At 43.1% G+C, this 26,826-nt stretch overlaps 1 protein-coding gene across 2 annotated transcripts in view; it reads right to left on the bottom strand.

The window, feature by feature from the left end:
* The window catches only part of TAMM41 (TAM41 mitochondrial translocator assembly and maintenance homolog), a 55,328-nt gene extending 29,019 nt beyond the window's left edge, over positions 1-26,309 (bottom strand). Inside the window, exons 1-5 of one of the 2 annotated variants that reach the window (XM_027093778.1) lie at positions 25,941-26,309; positions 23,290-23,472; positions 20,837-20,929; positions 20,701-20,724; positions 13,708-13,858 (exon numbers count right to left, since the gene is read on the bottom strand). In XM_027093778.1, the coding sequence (XP_026949579.1) occupies positions 13,708-13,858; positions 20,701-20,724; positions 20,837-20,929; positions 23,290-23,472; positions 25,941-26,075 (586 nt within the window). In that variant the 5' untranslated portion in view covers positions 26,076-26,309. The remainder of the gene's footprint in view (positions 1-13,707; positions 13,859-20,700; positions 20,725-20,836; positions 20,930-23,289; positions 23,473-25,940) is intronic. The other variant, XM_027093779.1, reaches the window with a different exon arrangement.
* Between the last annotated feature and the right edge of the window lie 517 nt (positions 26,310-26,826).

The raw sequence follows: 26,826 nt of genomic DNA, 5'->3' as shown, positions 1-26,826 counted from the left end.
AAAGAATGACACTGGACTTCTTTCTCACACCACATACAAAAATAAACTCAAAATGGATTAAAGACTTAAAAATAAGACCTGAAACCATAAAACTCTGTCCATATGAGCTTTAATATCAGTCTCAGCAATATTTTGGGGGGCTCTGTCTCCTCAGGCAAGGGACATAAAAGCAAAAATAAACAAATGGGACTACATCAAACTAAAAAGCTGTTGCACAGCAAAGGAAACTGTCAACAAAATAGCAGTCTACTTAATGGGAAAAGATACTTGCAAATGATATATGCAACTCATACAACTCAACAACAAAAAAACCCAAACAACCTGATTAAAAAATGGGCAGCAGATCTGAATAGACATTTTTCCAAAGAAGTTTTATAAAGATGGCCAATAAACACCTGAAAAGATGCTCAAATCACTAATCATTAGGCAAATGCAAAATAAAGCCACACTGAGATACCACCTTACACCTGTCAGAATGGCTATCATCAAAAAGACTACAAGTAACAAGTGTTGGCAAGGATGTGGAAAAAAGGGAACCCTCATTCAGGAATGTAAATTAGTACAGCCACTACAGAAAACAGTATGAAGGTTCCTCAAAAAATTAAAAATAGAACTACTGTATGATCCAGGAATCCCACTTCTGGGTATTTTTCCAAAGAAAACAAAACACTAATTTGAAAAGATATATGCACTCCTATGTTCACTGCAGAATTATTTACAACTGCCAAGATATGGAAGCAACCTAAGTGCCCACTGATGGATGAATGGATAAAGAAGATGGGATATATATATATACACATACACACACACATAATGGAATATTAGCCATAAAAAAAGAATGAAATCTTGCCATTTGCGACAACATGGATTGACCTATAGGGTACTATGCTAAGCAAAATAAGTCAGAGAAAGACAAATACTGTATGATTTCACTTATATGTGGAAACTGAAAAACAAAACAAACAACAAAACTGAAACAGACTCACAGATACAGAGAACAAACGTATGGTTGCCAAAGGGGATAGGGGAGAGAGAGGAGTGAAATAGGTGAGAGAGAGTAAGAAGTATAAACTTCCATTTATAAAAGAAATGTCACAGGGATGTAATATACAGCATAGGGAATATAGTCAGTTACATTGTAATAACTATGTATGGTGACAGATGATAGCTAGACTTATCATGGTGATCATTTTGTAATGTATAAAAATATAAAATCACTGTGTTGTACACTGCAACTAATATAATACTGTAAGTCAATTATACTTCAATTAAAAAAAAAAGCACCAAAAGGCTGCCTCTATATGATGCCAAAGCATCTGGAAAAAAAAGTATGAAATTTAGCTTAAGAAGAAAAAAGACTACGCTCAGTTTAAAGCTAAAAAAAAATGCAAGTGGTGAGAAATGAGGAACCTTACATTGGCCTGTGGGATGAACTGAGCTGCAAAATACTAATTCCAAAGGACAAAGAGCAACTTTTGAAACAACCTTAAAGTGCCCTACCCTGCCCATGCCACTGGCGACCATCAGCAAGATATGGGGGCAAAAGAGTGATGAAATGGGAAAACTTGTGTGAATGCCTATTGGGCTAACGTTAACTCAGAAGAGGCTGGGCACACGTGAGGAACCCCTGGGGAAGCTTGGAGAAAGCCATGTGGCTGAAGCCTTTGCTGGGCAGATAGAAAGAAGTCTGGGGGAGGAGTGAGGTGGAAAGAGCAGGCTGCTGAGCTCAGCTGCTGAGGAATCCCCTGGGGGGAGGGTGACAATGTAACGTATCATCCGAACTAGGTCACTTTTGAGGGTGAAGTGGGCAATGCAAAGTCATCAGGACAAGTATTAACTGGGCAAACCAGGACATGTGGTTACCCTCACCGATTTCTTTTCTTGGGAGCAGGGAAGGGAATCATCAAAATTATGACCAGCCACAGCAGATCTTCTAGAGCAAACTGTTGGTCTGTTTGGAAAAATAAAAAGATATCCAGTAGTCAGTATGTACTTCAGTAAGGAATAAAATACACTGGATTTTTAAGCTTCAAAGGACCAACTTACACTACAATTTGGTAGAAAGCATGTGGGAACTATAAGCTTTGGAAAAAGAGTTACAAACAGCCTCTGGAACCCAACCTTTGTGAGATGAGGTCGGGACTGGTTAGAGCAGTGAGCTCAAGTGAATCCTGTCCTAACAAGCTGCTCAAATACAGACAAGACTGTTTTTTTCACTATTATTTTAAAGGGAAGAGAGTTACATAGTTAAACCCTGGGACGACTGCTAGTGAGGGTGTAGAGAAATTGGTTCTTTCACATAATGCTTTTGAGTTTATAAACTGCTAACATACTTCTGGAAGCAGTGAATGATGAAACCTCATCTCTGGAGAGGAAGCCCCAAGCAACACACCCAAACAGAGGTTAGGAGGCAAACTTCGCTGAGCATTTGCTTTGTCATATTACCTCATTTGTCCATGCACCTGTCCTCTCCGGTGGATGCTGCCCTATCCCGATCGAGCACGAAGGCAAAAGAGACACAGGGATGATGGAACCCGCCTGAGGTTTCACAAGAAGCAACTGAATACATTCCACACACACAACTGTTCACTGAAGCACTATTTATAACACTGAAATCCTGGCAGCAACCAAATGTCCCACCACAGGGGAACGGTGCACCCACACCTACCACGGAGCACGGTGCAACCACTAAAAATTACAGGCACGACACACTGTGAGATGTAAAATGACCATGTAATAATGTGCAGCTAAGAAACCAGGATACAAAAGTACAAGAAGGAAACAACTGTAAAAAAACAGGAAAGACAAGACAAAAGGGCTATTTTAAAATGGTTATGTTTGCTCTAATAAGATACACATTTATTGTGGGCTTTTTAATGGCCTGTGCTTCACACTGGCTGTCTAGTTCAGGGCTGGCAAAGCCTCGTAAAGAAGGTACTGATTGGGACTTCCCGGGTGGCGCAGTGGTTAAGAATCTGCCTATAAGAGCCGGGGATACGTATTCGAGCCCTGGTCCGGGAAGAACCCACATGCCTCGGAGCAGCTAAGTCCGTGCACCACAACTACTGAGCCTGTGCTCTAGAGGCCGTGAGCCACAACTACTGAGCCCACGTGCCACAACTACTGAAGCCCACGAGCCTAGAGCCCATGCTCTGCAATGAGACAAGCCACAGAGATGAGAAGCCTGTGCACCGCAATGAAGAGTAGCCACCGCTCGCCGCAACCAGAGAAGGCCTGTGCGCAGCAACTAAGACCCAACACAGCAGAAAATAAATAAATTAAAAAAAAAGAGAAGGTACTGATTATTCTCAATTTCAATGATGAGGAGGGTTGCAAAGACAGCTTACCCAAGGCCCAGCCACCTCTTAGTATCAGGGCAGCAATGTCTTCGGTAATAGCTTTACTTCACTTTGTAATTTTCCTCCATCTCCCTCACTTCTGTAACGTTGGCACACTACTTCTAGCATTTTAAAATAAATTCGCAGATGCACAGACGTGCTATCTCAGCAAATGTGAACAGAGAGGCAGCTGGGTTAACTTTCAATCGTGTAAATCCTGACGCTTTTATTCAGAGCCTATAAATGTCTTCTATTAATCTCTGAAGGGGCGAAATGTCATCAAACTCTGAATCTAACAGGCTGGCTCGGAAGTGAAAGATCAAATTGCATCACTGTTGAGTTCTAAATATTTGTGCCATTTCTTCTCCCCTGTACATTCCACAAACAAAAAGTGCTTATATTTTAGAGAGTAACTTTCTGAGAGAGGGACTGTACATTACCTAAATGTAAGGGTATACAAATCCAAATCCTCACCAAAGAACAACTGCATGCCACAATGAAAGGAGCTGGAAAATACCATGGACTTTCTGAGAACGCGGACTGAAGCTTATTCGTCCCTGAACCGCCAGCTCCTCACGCACTGCCTGGCACAGGAAGGCACATCAATAAATGTCTGCTGAATTGAATTTCTCCAATTGCTGTGCAGCAGAACCGGCTCAGCCATGGGGAACAGCAAGCAAATGGGCTTATTACCTGCTGCTTCAGAACAAAATGAATAAAATCGTGAGCACAGCATGAACCAGCATCTGATCATAGGAATCAATTTTTCTTACCTGCAAATATATGTTTACAACAAAATACAGAGATTGAGAAAAACTGACTGCTGACTTTTATTTTATGCCTCTACTGGTGGGTTTATAATTGCTCAAGCCAGAGAACTGCCAGTCTAATTCAATGGGTAACCAAAAGGGTAACCTCTCCTTGACTTGAAATAAGACAAACTCAGAGGCTTGTAACCCATCTGTAGCTGGCCTGCTCTATGATTCCAGCATGTCTGCAGCAGTCAGGGACGTTATTACAAAGGTAGGGATGTGAGTGGAAAGGCCCCGGCTCTCAAGTCTGGCAATGTCCCAGGGTGGCTGCAGTTGAGTTACTTAACCTTTCTGAATCAGTTTCCTTCTCTGAAAAATGTCTGTAATAGTCATACTAACCTCACAAAATTGCTTTTAGGTTCAAATGATTAAGGTATTAGAAAATGCTTTGTAAACAGTGAAGCAGATATTGTTGTGACGATGTGTATATGGGAAGGGCAAGGACAGAGGGTGCAGGAAGCCCTGAGTTTTTAAGATACTGACTGGGTAACTTTCCCCTCTTAGACTAACCGCACTACCACTGTCATCTCAGTTCAATAAATATCTGGGTGGTTTCTAAGTGCCAGGAGCCGTGCGGAACTCTGGGGATACAAAGATACAGGCTCTGCCCAGGAGGTAAGTGACATGAAAACAGAGCATTTCAGTGCAGGTTACAACGTGGGACTCCCATGTGAAAGTGTTCAGGAATAGGAGCCCAAACTGGAAGTCGACAGGGCAGCATAATACTCATTTTAAACAGCTGTGGGTTTTTTTGAGATGTAATTCACACACCGTACAATTCATCTATGTCAACTACATAATTCCATGCTTATTCACAGGGCTATGCAACCATCTAATTTTAGACCATTTCAGCCTCCCTAAAAGAAACCCTGTACCATTAACAGTCACTCTCCCTCCACCCATCCACCCCCAGCCCCAGGCAAAGACTAATCTGCTTTCTGTCTCTATAGATTTGCCTATCCTGGACATTTTACATAAGTGGAATTGCACAACATATGGTCTCTTATGATTAGCATAATGTTTTCAAAGTTTATCATGTTGTAGCACTTATCAGTACTTATTCCTGTTTACGACTAAATAATATTCCACTGGATGGATGTACCACATTTTATTTATCCATCTCTCAGTTGATGGGTATTTGGGTTGTTTTTACTTTGGGGCCATTTTTTATGAATAACGCTGCTATGAACATTTGTGTATGACTTTTCGTCTGGATATATGTTTTCATTTCTCTTGGGTAGATACCCAGGAGTATAGCTGTTGGGTCATATAGTTACTCTAAGTTTAATATTTTGAGGGACTGCCAGACTATTTTTCCAAAGCGGCTGTACCATTTTACGTGCTACCAGCAATGTACAAGGGTTTCAGTTTCTCCACATCCTCGTCAACACCTGTTCTCACCTGTCACTTTGGTTATAGCCATTGTAGTCGGTGTGAAACAGGGTCTCTGTGGTTCTGTTTGACATTTCCCTAATTACGAATGATGCTGAGCATCTTTTCATGTGCTTATTTGCTATTTGTATACTTTCTTTGAAAAAATGTCCTTTGCCCGTTTCTATATTAGGTTATTTGTCTTTTTACTGCATTCTAAGAATTCTTCATACATTCTGGATACTAGTCCCGTATCAGATACATGATTTGTTAAGTATTTTCTCCCATTTCGTTGGCTGCCTTTTCACTTTCTTGACAGTTCTGTTTGCAGCACAGAAGTTTAATTTTTATATAGTCCCATTTATCTATTTCTTTTGTTGCTTGTGCTTTTGGTGTCTACCTAAGAAACCACTGCATAACCCAAAGTGACTCTTCTAAAAGTCTTACAGTTTTAGCTCTTACATCCATGACTCATTTTGAGTTAATTTTGTGTAGGGTATACGTTAGGGGGTCCAACTTCATTCTTTTGCATGTGGACAAAATAATTCTTATTTGAAAAAAGATGACTAAGGCAGTATTTCTAGGAGGCAGCCTAACACATCATTCGAAATACATCCCCAAAATACCTCCATGGCACGTGGAAGAGAATGAGATAAGAATAAACAGCTGATGTACTTGGTGATATAAATTTGAATCATATATAAATTTTGGGGGACTTCCCTGGTGGCACAATGGTTAAGAATCCACCTGCCAATGCAGGGGACACAGGTTCGAGCCCTGGTCCGGGAAGCTCCCATGTGCCACGGAGCAACTAAGCCCATGCGTCACAACTATTGAGCCTGCCTTCTATAGCCTGCGAGCCACAACTGCTGAAGCCTGCGTGCCACAGCTAGCGAAGCCCGTGCACCTAGAGCCTGTGCTCTGCAACGAGAAGCCACCGCAGTGAGAAGCCCGCGCAGCGCAATGAAGATTAGCCCCCGCTCGCCGCAACTAGAGAAAGCCTGCGTGCAGCAACGAAAACCCAATGCCGAAGACCCAACTCAGCCAAAAATAAATAAATAAATTTATTTAAAATAAATAAATAAATAAAATTTTCTCTTCCTGTAGAGAACACATAACGGAGAGGTGTAGGGAGGAACGGGGAGGAATCAGATTTACGATACTGGTTCAGGAAGGAACCAATGTCACAACGATCCACCCATTCATTCATCAAGTATTTACTGAGCGCCCAGTACATGTCAGGTACCACTGTAAGCACTGGAGGACAGTGAGCAAAGCAAGGCAAAAACGTCTGCCCTCAGCATCCTAAGTGGTAGAACAAAGACCAGAGACAAGAATCCCAACAAATAAACAGTACTTCAGATGATGGAAAGCGCGCCGAAGAAAACACAAGCTGCAAAAGCTGACCGGAAATGGGAAGCGAGACACAAGGGGCCCTGGGGGAAGAGTGTCCCAGGTGTAAACCAGGAATGACACATGCCTCACAGACACTTTGTAGAACAGTGACGGGCTAAGAGCAAGGGTCCTAGAACCAGAGTGCCTGTGTTCTAATCCAAGCTCAGGACTAGAAGCTACATGACCCAGGACAAGCTACTCACTTCTCTGGGTTTCGGTATCCTCAAATGTAAAGTGGAAGCAGCAGTAGTTGTTAGTTTACAAGTTTCCAGGATTAAATGAGTTAATACACGTAAAGCACTTAGAACAATACCTGATACACAGTAAGTAATCCAGAAACGTTAGATATGACTGGTGATTAACATCCCTTCAGGAGTGTTGCATGCTCAGAAATTAGCAAGCGACTGAGTAAAAAGAGTTCCAAGTGAGGTTTCAGCAAAAGCTCGAGCTTGCCAAGCCTGGAGAAATATGCTTCCAAATTACTGAAAGAGTCAATCCCCAACATGCAAGTCATTCAGTGACACTGCTTGCAAGGTCACAGATGGTGTGACTGTCATGGAATAAATCTTAACACTCTCACCCCAGAGAAAATGTTTCTTTACCGGCTTTGACCAGGATCCAGAAATGGGGATGTTTACTCACACTTAGAGTCCGGACACCCGTTTCTAATTTTTTTCTCCAAGAATCATTCAACCGGCACTTCCTCACTGCTTTGTCTTATTCCTAGAAGTAGCTGAGACTGCGTTCAGACAATCTGGCATCGAAACAAACCCATTCTCTCTCTTACTGACAGTCCTTGAAGGTGTTTTTTGTTTCTTAAGGACTGTAAAGGGCCAAGTGAATCCACCTGATTTAAGTACTCTGCTAACTTCAACAGGCATTATTTGTCAACATGTAACAAGTTTTATGATTATTATAACTGACAACATAATTCCAATTTGGAGAATGTGTCCAAGGAAGTTGGACAACTTCCAACTCTGCCCCCTTCTGTACCAAAGTAATTTGGCCAAAGTGATTCGCAGCAGTGTCATTAATAAAACAATGATGGACGGAGGCAGCCTGAGCACCCACCAATCACTGAATGATCAAGCGAATAAAGGTGTCTCAGCCTGAGGAAAACCTCTATAGCCAGCAATAGTACACAATAATAGTAATAAATAATAATAACAGTCATTTTCTGAGCCCCAACCATCAATGAGGTATGAAGCTGGGGGCTTTTATAAATATTATCTCATTGAAAACCTTTTTATGAGATTGTTATTTCTGTTTTACAAAGAAGAAAACAGGCTCAGAAAGGTTCCAGCACCTCCACAAGGCTGGTGTTCAAACTCAGGTCTGACTGTAGTCTTGCCCTTTCTAAGTGTCTGTGTTAATACAAGCAAACATGTATCCAGAATAATAAGGGCTAACATTTACTGAGCATTTACTATGTGCCAGGCACTGGGCTAAGCACTTTACATGTATGATTTAATTTAATCCCTATAAAAACCTTTTTTAGGGAGAAAGAAACTGAGTTACAAGGAGGCAGAAAGTTAATTAAGGTTATAGCTAAGACGTGAACCCAGGAGTCTGACTGGGTTTTTAACACTTTACAAATGCTCCCTTCCATGAAGTAATATTATGACTTAGGAAAAAAAAAAAAAAAGCAAAGTAGTAAATATCAATAGAATACTTAATTGAAGCAGTTATGGGTTTGACCTTGATTATTTTCACGTGAAACTGTTCTCATCTCTGAGGCACTGCCCTAGTTCGAGCCCTCGTCACCATCCAGACTTGCCGGGCTCTGTCCATCCACCCAACACACATGCACAGATGCCTGCCATGAGCCACGGCAGAGTTCCGGAGGTCAAGGATACAGGGCAACCGACACAGACTCGGTCCTAACTGTCCTCCCCACAGACTCCTCTCTGCCTGGCCAGCTCTCACCCGGGCTCTGCTCACGGGTCCTCAGAGGCTGGTGCTCAGTTCCAACGTCACCTTGGGAGAGGCCTTCCCTGGTTACACTAAAGTAACGTCCTCCTTCCTCCCCTAGTCTGTGCTGCCATGTGTTTGCTGTCTGATTTTTTACCTACAAAGAAAGCCCCATGAGGGCAGGGACTGTGCCTGCCTTGTTTATTTCCTTCATCCCCAGAGCTTACAAGGGCGCCGGGCAGAGAAGCCTCCCCTAACTATATGCTGAATGAAAAAACTTTCCTGTTTTTCGTCTCTTTCCCTCCTGCACAGTGCTGGCAAAATTATCTTTCCAAAACAACAAATCCTGGACCAACTTGCAATGCCTGAGAACTTCTGTGGCTCTTAGTTGTGTATTGCTTGTGAAATTCCCACCTCTTCACTTTGTATTCAGTGCCCTGCCCAACACCGGCCTAACCTCTTCTCCAAAATACCAGAGAGGCAGTGAATTTAAATGGTTAAGAGTGTGGGCTAAGATTCCAGCTCCACCACCTACTAATCTACCAAACAACTGACCTGAGACAGATTTGGGCCTTGGTTTTCTCACCCGTTAAATGGCGACAATAATAGAGCACCCAATCAGAGGGTTGTGGTGAGGATTAAGCTAGTTATTAGATCAAAAGTATTCAGAGTCATTCCTGGTACACAATAAAAAATGCGACTTTCTCCTGCCATAAGCCATGGATCTGAGTCACGTCAATCTGCTCCTTCTTCCCTAAACAAGCCATGCTTTTCACACTCCCCTGCCTTTTCCACATGGGCTGTTTTTTAAATCTACCACTGACTCATCATGGCTGTATACGTTTATTAATGTGCAGTTCTTTACAGCAGAAACTGTAGCTTTAGTTCTTCATATGTTATGGTACGCTGATTCACTTGATAAATATTCAACCAGGATCATTACCTAAAATTAGTCATTTTAATAGTTTGTACTTCCATAAGAATGTTCAAGGTGGCCCTTTAAAGTTCATTTGGTTTTCTTTTTGTTTACTTAAATGCTGACTTCTAAGAATAACTGAAGGATCAGAAAGTTTTCTCCTCCCCAATTTTGCAGGCTCTCATTATCCACCTACTCCTTTCTCACCATCATTTATAACAATAATGCCATAAATACTGACCCCAGGGCAGTTAAAGTGATCCTTAAATACTGCATAAAATATAGGGGTTATTATTACTACCAGCAATACTGACAGATCTTGCCTCTGCCAGTAATTACTGGCAGGAACGTGTCCAATAACACGGAGACACTGTTTTCTCTGTGTCCCTCCCGACCCTGCCTGGGAGAAATGTTGAATTTCACAGGTTAGGGACAACATATTCTCTCTCTCAACTGGAACCAGGTGGAAAATAAATGTCTAAGTTGGAAATAAAAGTACATTGGTGGGTAATTTGAAGTCTGGAATATTCTGAGGGCTTGGGAGGTTTAGGTAGTTTGCCCAAGGGATAGAATCTGATCAATTCAAGGATACTGGGTTCTCAGAAGCCTAAGAAAGGCAGGTAGAAAAGCTTGCCTTTCAACACATCGCCTGGGGCAAGTCTCATACCTATGAAGGACACATGCCTGCAGGGCCTAGATCCTTCCCCATGTGCACTCTCCTCGTATAGTTCCATCATATTATAGGCTAGGTAACCATTAATTATACTGTGTCCTGGCTGAGGAACAACCATCATATACAGTGTTGTTTCAATGGGAAAATATATCCCCAGTCTAAACAACTGGCTTACAGAAGACTTTCTGGAAAATGTCTCATTCATAAGGTAGGGACTACACAGTGTTGGAAGTAGTCCCCCTGGAGAGGATTGGCAAGTATTGTGTCCTAAGTTTTGCGGGAAAAAGAAGCCAACCTCTTTGAAATGAGTAATGTAGGCTACTTGGCCAAATTCTCAGGTCCAAATCTGGGTTAAGCAATCACAAATAACAGGAAGCAGCAAGGTGAGGAACGGAAGTGACCGGAGGCTGAGGGGCTGGAGTCAGACACAGCGAGGTGCGAGACCCGGCTGTGGGGAGCAGCCCGCTTCCTCTGCCAGCTCTTCCCCCAACAGCCCAGGGCCGGCTCCTTGTCACTATTTCCACCTACGCTCCGTATCACCACCTCAGACTGCCTTCCCGGGCTACCCACTGTGAGACAGCCTTACTCTCAGCCTGATATATTTTCTTCTCTTCATGGCACTTAGTGCGATCTCAAACTGCCTTATTGCTTCTTTACTGCCTGCCTCTCCCTAAAAGACCAGAAACTCCACGAGGAGTTTCACTCGCGTCACGCTTGCTAGTGAGCACCCAGGCCTAGCACAGTGTGTGCCACAGGGAAGACACACAACACAACACACATTTGTTGAACAAACAGGGCTGTAGTACGAGGATTCAGTAATGGAATAAAGGAATAAATGATCCATCCACCTACCTACACATCTATCTACCTACTTACTGACCTCCTTATCTGTGTCTGGAACAGTGTCTCTATACAGCAGCCCTTAATAAATATTATAGAAGAAGCGAAACAGAGGATGATACTGCTATGAATCAGCAAGTGTTTACTGAACAACAGGAGAAACCAGGAGCATAAGACACAGCCCTTCCAGGAGGCAGAGCAAAACTCAGCTCAAGACTGAGAGCAGCCTGAGTGCCGACTTAAAGTCTGCAAAGAGGTGGGAGCAGTGATAAGATTCGATAAATGTCTTTAGTCAGTGTTCTGAATTTACAGAGAACTGGAATCCACCTAACACTATGCTGATCTTGACAACGTGGGCAGAGCAGAGAACGGCTCTGCATCTTCTCCCACAGAAGTCGACAAAAGGCTTCTCGTCCCCGCTGTCTCACAGGGGAGCGTGGGGAGGGAGGTACCCAGAGGCCCTCCCCACATGTTCACCCTGGAGGCAGCCACGCCACGCTTGCTCCCCTGCCTTTGCCATGAGAAGCTGGAAGCAACCAAGACCAAGGTTATGCCACCTCCTTTCTCGGCCGTGTTGCAATGACAGCTGTGGTCACAGCACACACATTTTGGAAAAAAGACTGAAGAACAAGACCTTTCAGGTCTCTTTCAGCATTGCGTTTCCATGAAATCTTATCTGTACAGGGATTCAGAAAATGAGTCAACTGCCTTTGCAATTTTTTTTTTTTTTTTTTTTTTTTTTGCAGTACGTGGGCCTCTCACTGCGTGGCCTCTCCCGTTGCGGAGCACAGGCTCCGGACGCGCAGGCTCAGCGGCCATGGCTCACGGGCCCAGCCACTCCAAGGCATGTGGGATCTTCCCGGACCGGGGCACGAACCCGTGTCCCCTGCATCGGCAGGCGGACGCTCAACCACTGCGCCACCAGGGAAGCCCGCTTTGCAATTTTTTGAGTACAGAGTTCTTTGACTCATACTTAAAAGTTGGGAAAGACGATATTTATTTAAGATAGTGGTTTTCAAACTATTTTTTAGGTAGCAGGCTACTTTTCTGTAAACGGAGTTTTACATGGACCCTTAACACATTAAAAAGATCAGTGGGGTGCGGTGAGGGGTCGGGATCCGCCCTCTCAGCCTCCCCTGTGCCCTGACATCTCTGAGGAGCACAACTGGTTTAAGGGGAAAGGAAGTTAATATTTAGATAAATAAAGAGATGACTGGGGAAGGAGGGCAAGCTTTCTTTAACGTGAGGAAAGACGGAGTGGGCAAGTCTCCACTTTGTGCCCATCACAGTAAAGACTGGCTCAAGCAAGGACCATCAGTGGAAACTCACACTAGGAGGGCAAGTTTAGTAAGAAGCAGCGTATTTGCCTCACCTTCAAATGTCTCCCCAGAGTTCGCTTAGAAAGGAGAAAACGCTGCTTGTCAGGGCATCAACATCACTGGTCTGTAGACTTCAAATGTGTGAATGTCATGCAAGACAAAGGAAGGCTGAGGAAACATTACAAATTAAAAGATAAAAGAGACATGGTGGCATCCGGAGACTGCGGCATCCGGAGCCTGTGCTCTGCAATGGGAGAGGCCACAACAGTGAGAGGCCCGCGTACCACCAAAAAAAAAAAAAAAGAGACATGGCATCGAAGTACAATATATGATCCTTGACTGGATCATGTACTTGAAGGAAAAAAACAGTATAAAGGACATTATTGGGACAACTGACAACATCTGGAATAAGGATCAGCAATTTGACAGAAGTCCTATATTGATGTTAAATTTCCTGAATTTGGTGACTGTACTCTGGTTATGTAAGAGAATGTCCTTGTTCTTAGGAAACACGTACTGAAGAATCTGGCCTAGAGGGGACGCGATATCTGTGACCTACTCTCTAGTAGTTCAGAAAAAATATATATAATATGGCGCATTTACACATACAGAGGGAGCAGTGGTTCTCAAAGTGGGATCCCTGGAGGAGCACCAGGCATCACCTGGAACTTGCTTGATATACAGATTCTCGGGCCCCAGCCCAGACCTCGCAAGTCAGCTGTCTTGTCTGTTCTAACAAGCCCTCCAGAGGATTCAGCTGCCCAGTAGCTTTGGAAAACCACGGATACAGAGTGATAAAACAAGTGTGGCGAAACATTTCTGGGGAAAGGGCACATGGCAGTTTTCTGGATCATTACTGAAACTTCTCTGTACCTTTGAAATTGTTTCAAAATAAAATTGAACAATAACAACAACAAAAAGGTGACCCTATGTAGAGAAGTGGAAAGGAAGAGACCCTGGGGGCAAGGAGGCAAATCAAAGAACTCCTGCCTCGACCTTCAAAGAGGTGGTGGGATTCGAGCCTCGGCTGCTGCAGCTCCAGTGCAGGGCGAGGGGCGGGGTGTCTGGCCTGCACGGTCTTCCAACAGCGAATCTCCTTCCTGTAGAAAGTACAGGCATGAAACCTACTGACCTGAATATGAGAGTCTGGCAATCTCTATAAACAGGTCTTCCTCAGAAAAGCTTTCGGGGAGCATGAGGAAAGCAGCAGTCACGGCACTCTTCAGATTTTTATCCAGGGCCGACCTGAGAGCGACGTTCTCATTCATTGCTACGATTTTCACCTGGAAAAAGCAGAACATTCAGAAGAAAAATTCCAGAAGTGGAGTACTGCCCAATCTATGTGTTTATACATACACTGGAACTGTCCTAAACACTTAGCCCTGATGATCTTTGAGTTAGGCCAGTTGACATGAAATATTTATTATTCTAATAAGCAATTCCAGGGTCTCCTGTTTTAAGCCCAAATCAGAGAACTCGTGACATAGGAAAGAAAAACAAATATTGTTCTTAAATGAGGAAATTCAACATGAGTTTTGAAAAAGAAGTCAGCACAAAATGGAATAAATGACCTTTGGGAAATTTAGTATTTTTTTATTTTTTAATCTCACTGTTCTTCACTTAATTTTATGGTGGAAAAAGGCATTTTACTTCTTTATTTAGAACTCACCTCTGTTCTTAACCATACATAACCTAAGCAGGTCATGCTCTACTTTGAACTGATTTTGAATGTGACTAAGGAAAAGGGAAAGAAAATTAGCTACAGTAGAATCTGCTGTCTTTGACTTCTCCCAATCCATCAAGATACAAATTGCTCCAGTGTGTTCAGATTGGTTTTAAAGACTGCACTGCAGTTCAGAGAATGTCTTCAAGTCCTAGCTCCATCTCTTACTAGCTCTTTGACTATGGGCATCATTCCTTATCAGTAAAACAGGGTTAATAACCGAACCAAGCTTATAAGGTTGCTGGGAAGATTAAATGAGATGTTTCATCTGAAGCCGCAGCTGAAGTGAGATTCCTTGTGTGTTTCTTGTTGCACACGCAAGCGTCTTTGTGAGCCAGGGGTTCTCACCTTTAGTAAGCGTCAGAATCTCCTGCAGGGCTTGTTAAAATACATATTATGGGACTTTCCTGAGGGCGCAGTACTTAAGAATCTGCCTACCAATGCAAGGGACATGGGTTTGATCCCTGGTCCGGGAAGATCCCACATGCCACGGAGCAACTAAGCCTGTGTGCCACAAATACTGAGCCTGCGCTCCAGAGCCCGCATGCCGCAACTATTGAAGCCCGCGCGCCTAGAGCCCGTGCTCCACAACGAGAAGCCACCGCAATGAGAGGCCTGTGCACCACAACTAGAGAAAGCCCATGCGCAGCAACAAAGACCCAACGCAGCCAAAAATACCCCCACATATTATTAGGCCCATCCTCCAGTGTTTCTGACTCAGTAGGCCTGGCTGGGGCCTGAAAATGTACATTTCTAACAGGTTCCCAGGTAACGTTGATGCTGCTGGCCCAGGGTCCACATTTTGAGAACCACTGCTCTAAGGCGTATAATTACTTTGAACTAGAATTGCCAAATCGCTCTTTGTAGCGATTGTGCCAATTTGCAACTCCTGACATAATCTTAAACTATCATGTTGCTTCTGACTGATTTTCTCAACAGGTGAAGGATCTAGAAATCCCTAAGGACACCCATGTATCTGAAATGTAACCACCATCTCTAACTCATTTAGTGCTGTCATCACATTTTTCTCGTGTTCTAGAAAGTAGGGCTTAAATTGCCTTTTATTTATCAAATATAGATAATTTCTGACAAAATTCAGATGGCACATAAAAGACACATACAGTATGAGAAACTCCAAACTAAAGTTTTATTAGATAGCAAGGAAAGACAGGAATGATGTATATCCCCAAGTATAGTTTCTTCTCTAATTTTTTTTATTAATTGTGAAAAGCAATATTAGAAAACATAACTATTTTATAAATCTGGCTTAAGAACCTAAAATCTGTCTTTTACCTTTTGTCCCTACTTTTTTTTAAGGGGATATTTATAACGTACAAACGTCTCGTGTGGTAGGTAAGCCACTTAATTCCATACTACCACCTCCTCCCTCATAATTACAAGGGCTTAATGGCCCTAAATTAAGGCTTGCAGCACTTGGGTGAGTTCAGTATTATTGCAAACATCTGCAGATAGTCAAAGCAAGAAGCAGTCCAGGAGCATGATCTGCCCAAGGTTGCATAATGAGTTGATGGCAAAAATCAGGGTAACACCCTTGTACTTGGCAAATCCAGATCTAAATATTTTGAGTTATCCTCATGCATTCTGTTCTTGTTAACTTTTAATCTTGAAAGATGATTAAAACAAAATTTAAGGTCCTATTATAATTCCTATGTCTATTCCTTGAAAAACGTTCCCTCCTTATACTCCATACAGAGTCAAGGATCTAGGAGGGCAACCTCCTCATCTCACTAACGGGGAAACTGAGGCCCAGAGGGTTAAAAGATCTCCCCACGAGGAACAGTGGCACACCATACCAGGACCCAGGATTCGTGAAGTGAGCCTGTGAAGCCTGTTTACTTCCAAATTCCTATTTTCATCCTCATTCACCAGGTCCTGCTCAATAATTCCTCACCCTCTTCTGTGTGTGTGTGTGTGGGGGGGGGAACTTTTTATAGAAACTCAATGAAAATAGAAGTGATTTTGAGATACTAACAAAGATGCAAAGGAAAAAGTTTGGGGAAATTTTCCTTTTCAATAAAATACCCTTGTTCTCCAAGAAAGTGTCTACGTGAGGTTGTTAAAAAAAAAAGGCAGTCTGTTTGCTACTTAAGGTTAAGAGAGTGAAAATAAAATCATCCTTACTCAAAGGAAAAATGTCAGTTCAGAAGACTCTGCTACTGTGCTGATCTGGTTCTCCAGTGTAAGGTGAACTAGCAACTTGTCTCAGAAGCACTGTTATTTGTTGTTCAGAGTGAAAAGCCAGTGAACCCTTGGGACACTGCCAGAGAGGCCTGGGAAAAAAAGAAAGTCCTCAGATTTGTGAATAGCTGTTTGTATCTTACTGGGAATGCCCCGAACTGAACCACAGATATAGCATTAGCACTACTGCCAAGGGGAAAATCTTTACTGGAGAGAGGAAGGGGCAACACTTGAAGGGACTTTCAAAAGCCCAACTTGAGAGATTTGTGAGTACCTTTCAAGATAGAAAAAAAGAGAAAGTCACATGTGGTCTCCTCTATAATAGTCACATGGAGACAGAGCTTGAGTTGCAAAGAGTGAAGTTACAGTCACAAAGGACACAGTCCTACCTCGTGTTCAAATACTCGACCATTAAACAAATGACACTTCCCGCAGTAGTTTTCCATTCCAAATGAACAGAAAGGCTAATTTTTGCTGGAGGACCAAAAAGAAACAGTGAACATTTGAGCTGAATTAAAAAAAACCTTACCATCTACCTGTTGGATTGTGGGCTCTTGAGGCTAGCAATGTGGTGATTTTTTAAAAAAAATTCTTTTGGCATGCACAGAGAAAAAAACTTAGTTGTCTTTTGAATAAGTAAATGAATGGCTTAATCTTTTCATTTCCAAGGCTAGAAGTCCAGAGATTTGCTCTCAGCCGGGCAGAGCCAAGACTAGTAAGCTGGGCTTTCCAAGTCCCATTCAGGGACCTTTTATACCGCTGGGATTTTACTATCTACAAAAAAGTAAATCAACAAAGTTACAATACGGTGATGCTTGCAAACTGTGAATATACTAACCACCACTGAATTGTACACTTTAAAGGGCTGAATTATATGCTATGTGACTATATCTCAGTAAACCTGTTATGAAAAGCTGTATGACTAGCAAGTAAAAGAGAAAATATATTGGAATGAATACATTAAAATAAATTAAAATCCTCTTAACAAGGTGGCAAAATACCATTGCTTGCCAATGTGAATGCTTTAAAAATTCAAGCCATGTTATCTATACATGAAATACAAAACAACGTGAAATACAAAAATCCAACTTACATTAAATAAATTACAGAAGTGAAAATACTACTTTACACTTCTGACTTAAAAAAAGATTGGCCACAACAAGGTTCTATTAAATACTTTTCTTGTTTCTTGACTTGGAAAACTGACTGGTAAATAACTCAAACTTAAAGCTGCACTAGAAGTAAAAATGGGTTATCTCCTCAATTATGAGGTAAGGTAATGGTAAAGTCTGATAGAAATTTAATTTGCACTCAACTTCTTCCAGAAATGTCCATCTTTTTAAGCCAAGTACTCCTTTATATATTTTTTTGATAGTAAACTTTATGTTTTAGAGCAGGTTAAGGTCCACAGCAAAACCAAACGGAAAGTACAGAGAGTTCCCATATATCCTCTGCATACTCCTTTTAAAGACTTAAATTGCTAGTGACTGAGAAATTCTACTCTATTTGCAATATGGAAGATAATTTTAGAGCTTTAGACAATATAATTTAATGTAACTCGTTTTAAAACACATAAAAACAAAAAATTCACACTCATTCTCACAATTCTTTCTTAAGATAGTCACCCATTATTTTTGTCCAAAATGCTACCAACCCTTTCTTTTCATCTGATTTGTTTCATGGAGTTTGATTAATATTTGCTGCCACCTAGAGGTAAAAATAGTTTAAAGATAGTTATCCTAAGAATTCTCCAGTTAACCGTGATTTCTGCGGCAAAGGGAAACTGGAGGCAGGTGTGGGTGGAAGAGTTAATTCACCCATTTATGATTTTTGATTTTTTAAAATCGTGTCATGTTCAACACCTCAAATGGTTTTTAAGATTGTTTAATTTTCTTGTGCTAGAAGCTTCTTAATAAGTCGGAGGGGCAGTCACTGTTATAAAGAACATTTTCTTCTCCAACTTAGCTGAGAAATGCAGTTTTGTATGATAAGTGTATCTGTCACTACTTGCCTTGAATTGATGTTTTAATCTTTTTAGGATACATGACATTTAGATGAAATGTGAGGTCATTTCCAGTGTTTACATTCTGAGATTTCATGGCATTATAGTTTTCTACAGCCTATTTCTAAAAAAACTTGAACTATTCCAAGCACAAAACATAGTACAGAGAATAATATCACATTCAATATCTCATTTTATCTCAAAATAACTCTGAGACAGGCGAGGACAGAGAGAAGAGAAAGATTGTTTCCTGAGTGTCTAGTAGATGCCAGACATTTTAGATCTAGGCATTTCTCAAACACCTTTTGAGGTCGGTGTCACTGGCCTTGTCCCCAGGTGAGGGTGTCACAAGGCCCAGGGAGATTAAGTCACTGGTGCAGGGTCACACAGCTGGGGAGTGTCACAGCTGGGACCCAAACCCCAGATCTGTCTGATTCTAAAACACCTGTGTCCTTTCCAGCATTACCATTCTGCTTCCAATTTTCAACACCTTTGTGAAGTAGGCAGGGCAAGGATTGCTACTCCCATTCTACAGAGAAACTACCTGAGGTCCAGAAAGGTAAAACAACTTGCCTAAGATCACATAAACAGCTAATAAGTAGCAGGAATGAATAAGGCCCAAGGCTTCTAATTCCACGTTTATTAATCTTCCCATCAAACTACATATTTTGTATATTTAAAAAGAAACTTGGAAAGAAAAGGAATATTTACAAATTTCCAATTACATTTATTTGCTTAATTATGAGGCTCACTAGTTATCCAGCCTAGAAATGAGAAATTCATCTACATAAATATGAAATTAAATCAGTAACCTATTGTTTCCAGACTTAAAATGTGTTTTTAGTGAAGTAAAAATTATATACTGTAAAGCAAAGAAATCTAATCAGCACGGCTTGACAAATTTTTACACATGGATGTACCCATGTAACTATCACCCTGATCAAATGCTTCTGTATGTCTTAATGATCTACACTGTTAAATTTTAAGCCCAGATACAAGGCAAGAGAATCTGAACCTCCCACATATATCAACAGAGATTTTATGACACAACCAAGCAAGCTAGGACTGTATAAATTTCTCTAATTTCTTGCCAGAGCTGACAAAAAAGGAGCAGCATAGTCACCCATGAGAGGCATTTGGGAATAATTCCTGAACCCTCTTTGGGACCTAAGACCCTCTGACAGCACAGAGAAAATTCTTCCTTGCTGGGAGATTAGCAACTGTCTAGTTATCCTAAGAATTCTCCAGTTAGCCGTGATTTCTGCGGGAAAGGGAAACTGGAGGCAGTCGCAGACAACTGCGACTAGTTCTTTTTTTTTTTTTAATTTTATTTTTTAAATTTTTTTGGCTGCACTGGGTCTTAGTTGTGGCACGTGGGATCCTCACTGCGGCATGCAGGATCTTTCATTGCAGTGTGCAGGCTTCTCTCTAGTTGTGGCATGCGGGTTTTCTCTCTCTAGTTGTGGAGCGTGGGCTCCAGAGCGTGTGGACTCTGTAGTTTGCAGCACGCTGGCTCTCTTGTTGAGGCGCGCGAGCTCAAAAGTTGTGGCACGTGGGCTTAGTTGCCCTGCGGCATGTGGGATCTTAGTTCCCCGATCAGGGATCGAACCTGAGCCCCCTTCATTGGAAGGCGAATTCTTTACCACTGGACCACCAGGGAAGTCCTCAAATAGTTCTTAAACTACGAAAATACCCCCTCTCAGAAAACAGACTATAAACTGGAAAAAAGAGGAAACCTGATATTTGTGAATGCGAGTCAAAAGTTCAAGTCCTCTCGACTTTTTTCCTGTTTTCTGTTTGTTTCCATGTCTAGTAAAGCCGGAGAAGCCTGCCCCTACAGCCTCCTCCAGCAACGTCCCAAATGAGGGTAGGGCCTGAGGAGGAGAATAAAGGGGAACAGAGTCCACTAGCCTCAGAATGATGACCTGCCTCATTCATTTATTCAACAAACACTTGCTGAATGCGTACTACAAGCCAGGCATCGTCCCAGGCACTGTTGGGACAAAGCACTGGACAAACAGTGCCCCATGGCACTTGCATTCCAGAAGAGGTGGCGATCTGGGGAGGCCGACCGAGGCTCCACCAAGGCACTGGACACCTCTTCTGCCATCCTCCCCAGCCAAACGGACTGACTCTGAACCTGATGCATTCAGACAACTGGAGAATCTTGAGAGGGAGGGAGGGAGCAGTGTGGGTAATACCTGGATACTGTCTGGCAACAAGTTCTGTAGGGAGGGAAAGGAGTGTGAAACTCATTTCTACGTCATTGCAATCACAAAGATCAAAGTAAGGTGAGGTTCAGAGAGGAGAAACGTCCCTAATAAAACACTCACTCACCGGTTTTTGGAGTCGTCCAGCAATGTATAAGTTATTCCAGTTGAGGAGATCTTCAATCAAAACACTAGTGCTAATAATGCCATATTTGATAAGCTGGAAAAGAAAAGAAATGGGCATGAAAAATAGCAAAATACCACACTGATGCTTATGCAAGTACAAAACATAAAGAAATAAAATGAATTTCTGACCAGAGCAGAAGCTCCATTTCCAAAGCCACTCAAACTGCCTACCTCGTAAAAATACACATCTCCACAAAACCTTTTGCAAAGGATTAGTTTCCAAGACTGTGTGTTTCCTCAGGTATTCGAGGTGAAGTGACCACTGTTTTAACTCAGGCTCTCGTGACGGTCCTTCACCACAGACACTTCAAGAAGTGATAACATAGTTCACGTTTCTCACTTGAGAAATAAGAAACCTGAAGCTCGGAGAGAACAGATGATGTGCCCAAGATGGTACCACATATAGCAGAGTTAAACCAGGTCCCTGAATTTCAGTCTGGGCTTCCAACGTTTGCTTCATGACAAAGCACAAGAAATTTTCTTTAACGTTTTCACTGACATCCTTTACATGGTGAAGTTCTCTTTCACTATAGGCTATTTCAAACACTTTTATAATCACAAAGCAACATTCAAAAATAAAACCTCTTTATCAGTGCTGAACACATGGAATTATGGTCAAGCTCATTTCAATAGTAATTCACACAAACCCTGAATGCAGTTGTTCCAGGTTATGAAATCCCATTTGCTTCAACAAATATCTTCAGACTCACTTCACTGAACTTCAGTACCCAAACAGCCTTCTCAGGCTGCAAATATCTACAAAGTAGCTAAAGAATTTCAATTAAAAAGTACAGTCCCTTTGGCACATAATTATGCCCAAACATTGGGTTACTGGAGCTTGTAATATGATTTGAAACTACTAATTACAGATCGGCTCAGCATAATATTAATATGGAGAAAGAACACAGCTACGCGTCTGGCAGGACTAGAGTGGATGTGCGACGTTGCGCTGAATAACCTTCTTCCCTCCACTCTGGCCACAGTATTGCAGACAGCCCTTCTTGCTGCAGGTGTGTAACAGCTGGGAGGTAATGGGAACATCACAGGGGCCTGTCACTAACTAGCTGCAAGACCTTAGGGAGGTCATTTCCTCTCTCTGAACCTTGGTTTCCTCATCTGCGAACCACAGGTGGTGTCGGGTGGGACCTTAACCAGAAAAGTAAACGTATGGCCCAAAGACGTCACCAATCAACCACAGCACTCATTCCTGCCACGTTCAGATAGGTCTTCAAAATCCTTCTCAAGTCAGTACTCCAACCTCCTGTCCTTCAAAGTGTGGTCCATTGACCAGTAGCACCAGCATCACCAGATGCAGAATACCAGGCTCCATTCCAGACCAAATGAATCAGAATCTGCATTTCAAAAGGAGCCTCAGGTGACTCGTCTGCACATCAAAGGATGACTGCTCTAAGCCATCAGCAGCACGGAGCAAAGCTGGCACAGCAGAGTCACCCTCAGCCCAGCTGACCTCTAGGAGGCATCTGACTCAGTTCCCCATTGGTCCTCTCAGACTGGGGTCCTGCCTAGTTCCGGGAAGCCCTTTTAGAGCCTGGGCCCTCCATATGAAAGACGGCTGGGCAGGGTTCCCGCTGTCACACAACCCTCTGCTGGGATCGGGGTTCTCACCTGCTCTCCAATACCCCTCATCAAATTCCACCCACCCGATGGCAACAAGAGGCACCATATGCTCCCATCTACCTATGAAACCCTCTCCTATGATACCCTCTCCACTTCCAACTTCTTTCTGGGAGTGTCTGCCCCTCTGTATGTAGATAAGATTAATTTCCACCCTGATCCACAGTGGGTCCGCCTATTCCTCCCACTGCCCAAACCAGTGGCTCTCAAAGTTTGTTTCAGACCAGTAGCATGAGCAACATTTGAAAGCTTGTTAGAAATGCAAATCTTTGTTGCTAAGAGAGTAAACCTTAAAAGTTCTCATCACCAGAAAAAAAAAACAATTGTAAATACATGTGGTGATGGATGTTACCTAGACTTACTGTGGGTAATCATCTCACTATATATATATATATATATCTCAAATCATTATGTTGCACACCTAAAACTACTACAATGTTATATGACAATTACCGCTCAGTTTTTAAAAAATGCAAATCCTCAAACCCTTACCCCAGACCTACTGAATCAGGAACTCTGGGGGTGGGAACCAGCAATCTGTGTGTCCTACAGGCACTCCAGGTGATTCTGATGCACACTAAAATTTGAGAACCAAAAAAATTTGGCCAAAGGCAAAAAATAAGAACAGTCACATTCACCACCTTCATCCAGCAAAAGTGTGAACATTTCCTAACTGTAAGAACACATCTATTTAGCTGGTATTCTATTAACAAAGGTTAATAACCACCCAAGTTAGGACAAAGGCCCGCAGTCACTTACCCTCCCATCACACATGATCAATGGGTTGTAGTAAACCCCGGCGCCGTAGTTATTCTGGACAGTGGTGATAAACCTGGGCCCCAAAACTTTTAGGAACGAGTAATGGTTCCAATTTTTCTTCAGGTTTTTTGAATGCCATGCAACAGGGTCATCGACTGTGAACACGAAGTCCAGCATGGCGTTCTGGGAGGTGAAGAAAAGAGAATAATTTTAGTTTTAATTCCTAGAAAGGCACCTAGGCAGAGTGGAAAGCTCTAAGACTCTATGCTGCTGTGATTAACAGCAGACCCAGGGCTGTCATCAGAAACTTAGGCAAGTCTCTGGAACCTATCTGAGCTTCGTTTTTGTCAACTCACATAATAACAGTAACACTTATTGAAGTGATGTTCCAGACCTCTTTTAAACACTTTATATATTATACATATAGTAACTCTTTTTAGCCTCAAACCAATCCTACAAGGTAGGTACTGTCATTATCCCATTTTTATAGGAAAGGAAAACCAAGGCACAGAGTAAGTTCCTTGCCCAAGGACACATGCTACTGAGTGACAGACATAATCTGGTCCCAAATTCTGTGCTGGACCACTTGGCCACACTGTCTTTCATCTAAATCTAGCTAAACGTGCTCTACTTTTCTCCCAGATCAAATAACACCATGTGGACAAGCTCTATAAAGTGTTATGTAAAGGGAAATAAGTTATTTTAACTCTCACCCATTTGCCAACCCCTCACTGAGCACCTACGATGAGCTCTGATAGGTCCTGGGATAGAGGTAAAGACCTCAAAGTCTACTGGGGAGAATAGACAGGTTGCTAGCAAAAACTTGGTAGGAGAACACAAAACGCACTAACTTCACTCAGAGTGGGGTCAGAGAAGAAGGAGGAATTTTCCTACAGGTTTATATTCTTCCAGACTCTGATAAGTCTGAGTCTTAAAAGAATGTGCAAGAGTTCAGCAGGCTTGGTGAAGTACTAGGAGGCCTGAGGAAGGGAGGGAGTACTGTTAGAGGAAAACACTCTTGTGGAGATGAGAGCTGGTAGGACTGGAATGCGACGCGGGCAGGGGAGTGGCGGGAGATGGGACCAGAGAGGGAGGCTGGTTACCATGCTAATGTTCCTGCAGTAGAAAGGGAGGAGGAGAGACTAAAGGATGGAACACCACACGAGGCTAACTGCCACTAAGGCACTGAGGGCAGGGGCTCATCTGGGAGAGACTTAGGTGCTGGAGTTTACTTGTTAACTTGTAGGGAATGAGGGTGAGGGAAAATGAAGGACCTTTTCTTGGAGGGAATTCCAGGTCTGCTCAAAGGAAAATCTACACAGGAAAATGAAGAGGCGGCTAGAGAATCAGGAGGCCAAGGCCTGTTCTGAGTTTCCCACAGTGTGATCCACAAACCAGTGGTGATACTTAAGATGTGGGGTGGACACGTTTTTTAAAAATTTATGTTAATTTATGTTACAAGAAAATAACTAGCCTATTGCAAACTACAATTAGGTTGCCCAACCTATATGCCCCAAATCTGTAATTTCTCATATGCTCTCAATTTAAAGAAAACTATTACTTAAATACTAGTACAGGTGGGAAACAGGAAATCCAAGCAACAGTACAGACGGCCTCACCAGGAAGCGAAGAGACGAAGGTTAACTGAAAGACAGATTACAGCCAGGTGTCCAGATCCACGAGGCCCTATTGCAAACTGCACACTACCATTGCCTTCATTTATTAAAGAAACCCAGTCCAGAACACGAGCTGTACAGACAGAAAACACCTCCATCTAGACTCCCGCTCCTTTTACATTAATTCAGCAAGAGCTCAAAGGCTGTATCAAAGTCAATTAAAAGCCTCATTTAAATGGAAAATACCTGCCTGCCACTTGTCTGCTATGTCTTGAATCTTGTCGCCACCTTGGAAGCAAAGTTTTTTTTCCAGTCGCAGAAGAAAAAAAAAAAAAAACTGCAATCACAAGGAAAACTGTACCCTCACTACTGTTGTGCTCAGCCAACTCTGAAGAGAACAATGCGTAGCCTTAAACAGACTCCCGTTACAAGTCCCGAGCAGGGGCAATTATACTGCTCATCACTAACTTCTGCGGTCAGTTAACGTCACTGCACATGCCCTGACCCTACAATCACTCCGTCAGCTTCCCAAAGTCAGGAGAATCATTTTGTATTTTCTCCTACAACCGGAGACGTGATTCTCAAGCTTGGCTGCGTGGTAGAATCACCTGGGAAGTTTTTAAAATTCCTGAAGCCCAGGCTCATCTCAGACCAATTAAATCTCAATCTCCGCAGTTGGAACCCAGATATCAGTATTTTTTTAAGCTTCCCAGAAAACTCCAATGTTCGGCCGAGGCTGGGAGCACTGAACTAGCTCCTGGCAAATATTTCTCTTCCTTTCTTCCATCTTGTCCCCGCATCAGCTCTTCCCTCCGCATGACTGCACCTCCCGCTCTAGACCTAAGCTGACTCCTACGTACCCTTCAAAACTCAGCTGACGCTGTCGTTCTACTAGGAGCACTTTTGTACGGCTTGTACTTTGCCAGTTGATACGTGGAGTGCGCAGAGCAAACAGGTAGCTCTACGGCTCTGGAGGGACCGAAGGCAAAGGGAACTCGTGAGAACATTCCCGGCGTGGGGCCGACCCGGGCTCACCTTCTGGTCTGAGCTGGGCCCCGCCTGGCGGTACACCCCCGAGCCGTAGGCGAAAGCCAGGCTCAACTCCTCGGGGAAGTGACACAGGATCTTGCGAAAGGCCACCCCCGAGCTCTGCAAAGCCTGCAGAGCCATGGGGCCGGGGCTCTGACAGGGACCCGTGGAGGGCAGCAGGCGGGGAACGAGTACCCGCTGAGGGTGGGAGATGGAAGCCGGGGACCGGCCCAGACGGGAGAAGGCTGGAGCCGGGGGCGGGGAGTGGAAGACCCGGCGGCGGGGAGTGGAAGACCCGGCAAGGACTCGGGGCTGCAGACCAGTCAGACACGAGGCTGGTCCGAACCCAACAGGCAACCGGGTAGGCGTCTGCCTGCCCTGTCTAGCGCCCACCCTGGGCCACGCCTCCTGCACGCACACGTGCTCCGAAGGCGCAAGAGTAAGAGCAGGCACTCGCTCGCGAGCGGGGACGCGAGGCCTTCACAGAGATCCCTGGTGGTCGGAGGATCGCACTGCAGGCTGGCAGCCTGGGACAGTGACCTGAACATGAGTGGGGGAATGTAACAGCTGATTGAACTGCTTTTGAACCTTAAAAGTTCTCTTTTGGTCTCGCCTCAAACCACATTTTAATAAATGACTAGGAAATCATGCATGTAGTATTGCAGCTTCCCATCATCTTTCTGATGAGGTGAAATTCATATAACCTAAAATTGTACGCTTTACAATTCAGTGGCATTTACTGCATTCGCAACGTGTGTAACCATGTCTCTATGCAGCTCGAAAACTGCAGAAGATTTTGAAGGTTTAGGAAAACACAAATAAGATTAAAATCACCCCCAATCCCACCATCCAGAGATTATTACTTGTAAGAGTTTGCTGTGCCTTCTTGCCA

This window comes from Aethalodelphis obliquidens, unplaced genomic scaffold (genome assembly GCF_003676395.1).
Source record: "Aethalodelphis obliquidens isolate GAN/ISIS:26980383/991018 unplaced genomic scaffold, ASM367639v1 scaffold86, whole genome shotgun sequence".
Lineage (NCBI taxonomy): Eukaryota > Metazoa > Chordata > Mammalia > Artiodactyla > Delphinidae > Aethalodelphis > Aethalodelphis obliquidens.
This window is presented reverse-complemented; position numbering and strand designations above follow the sequence as displayed.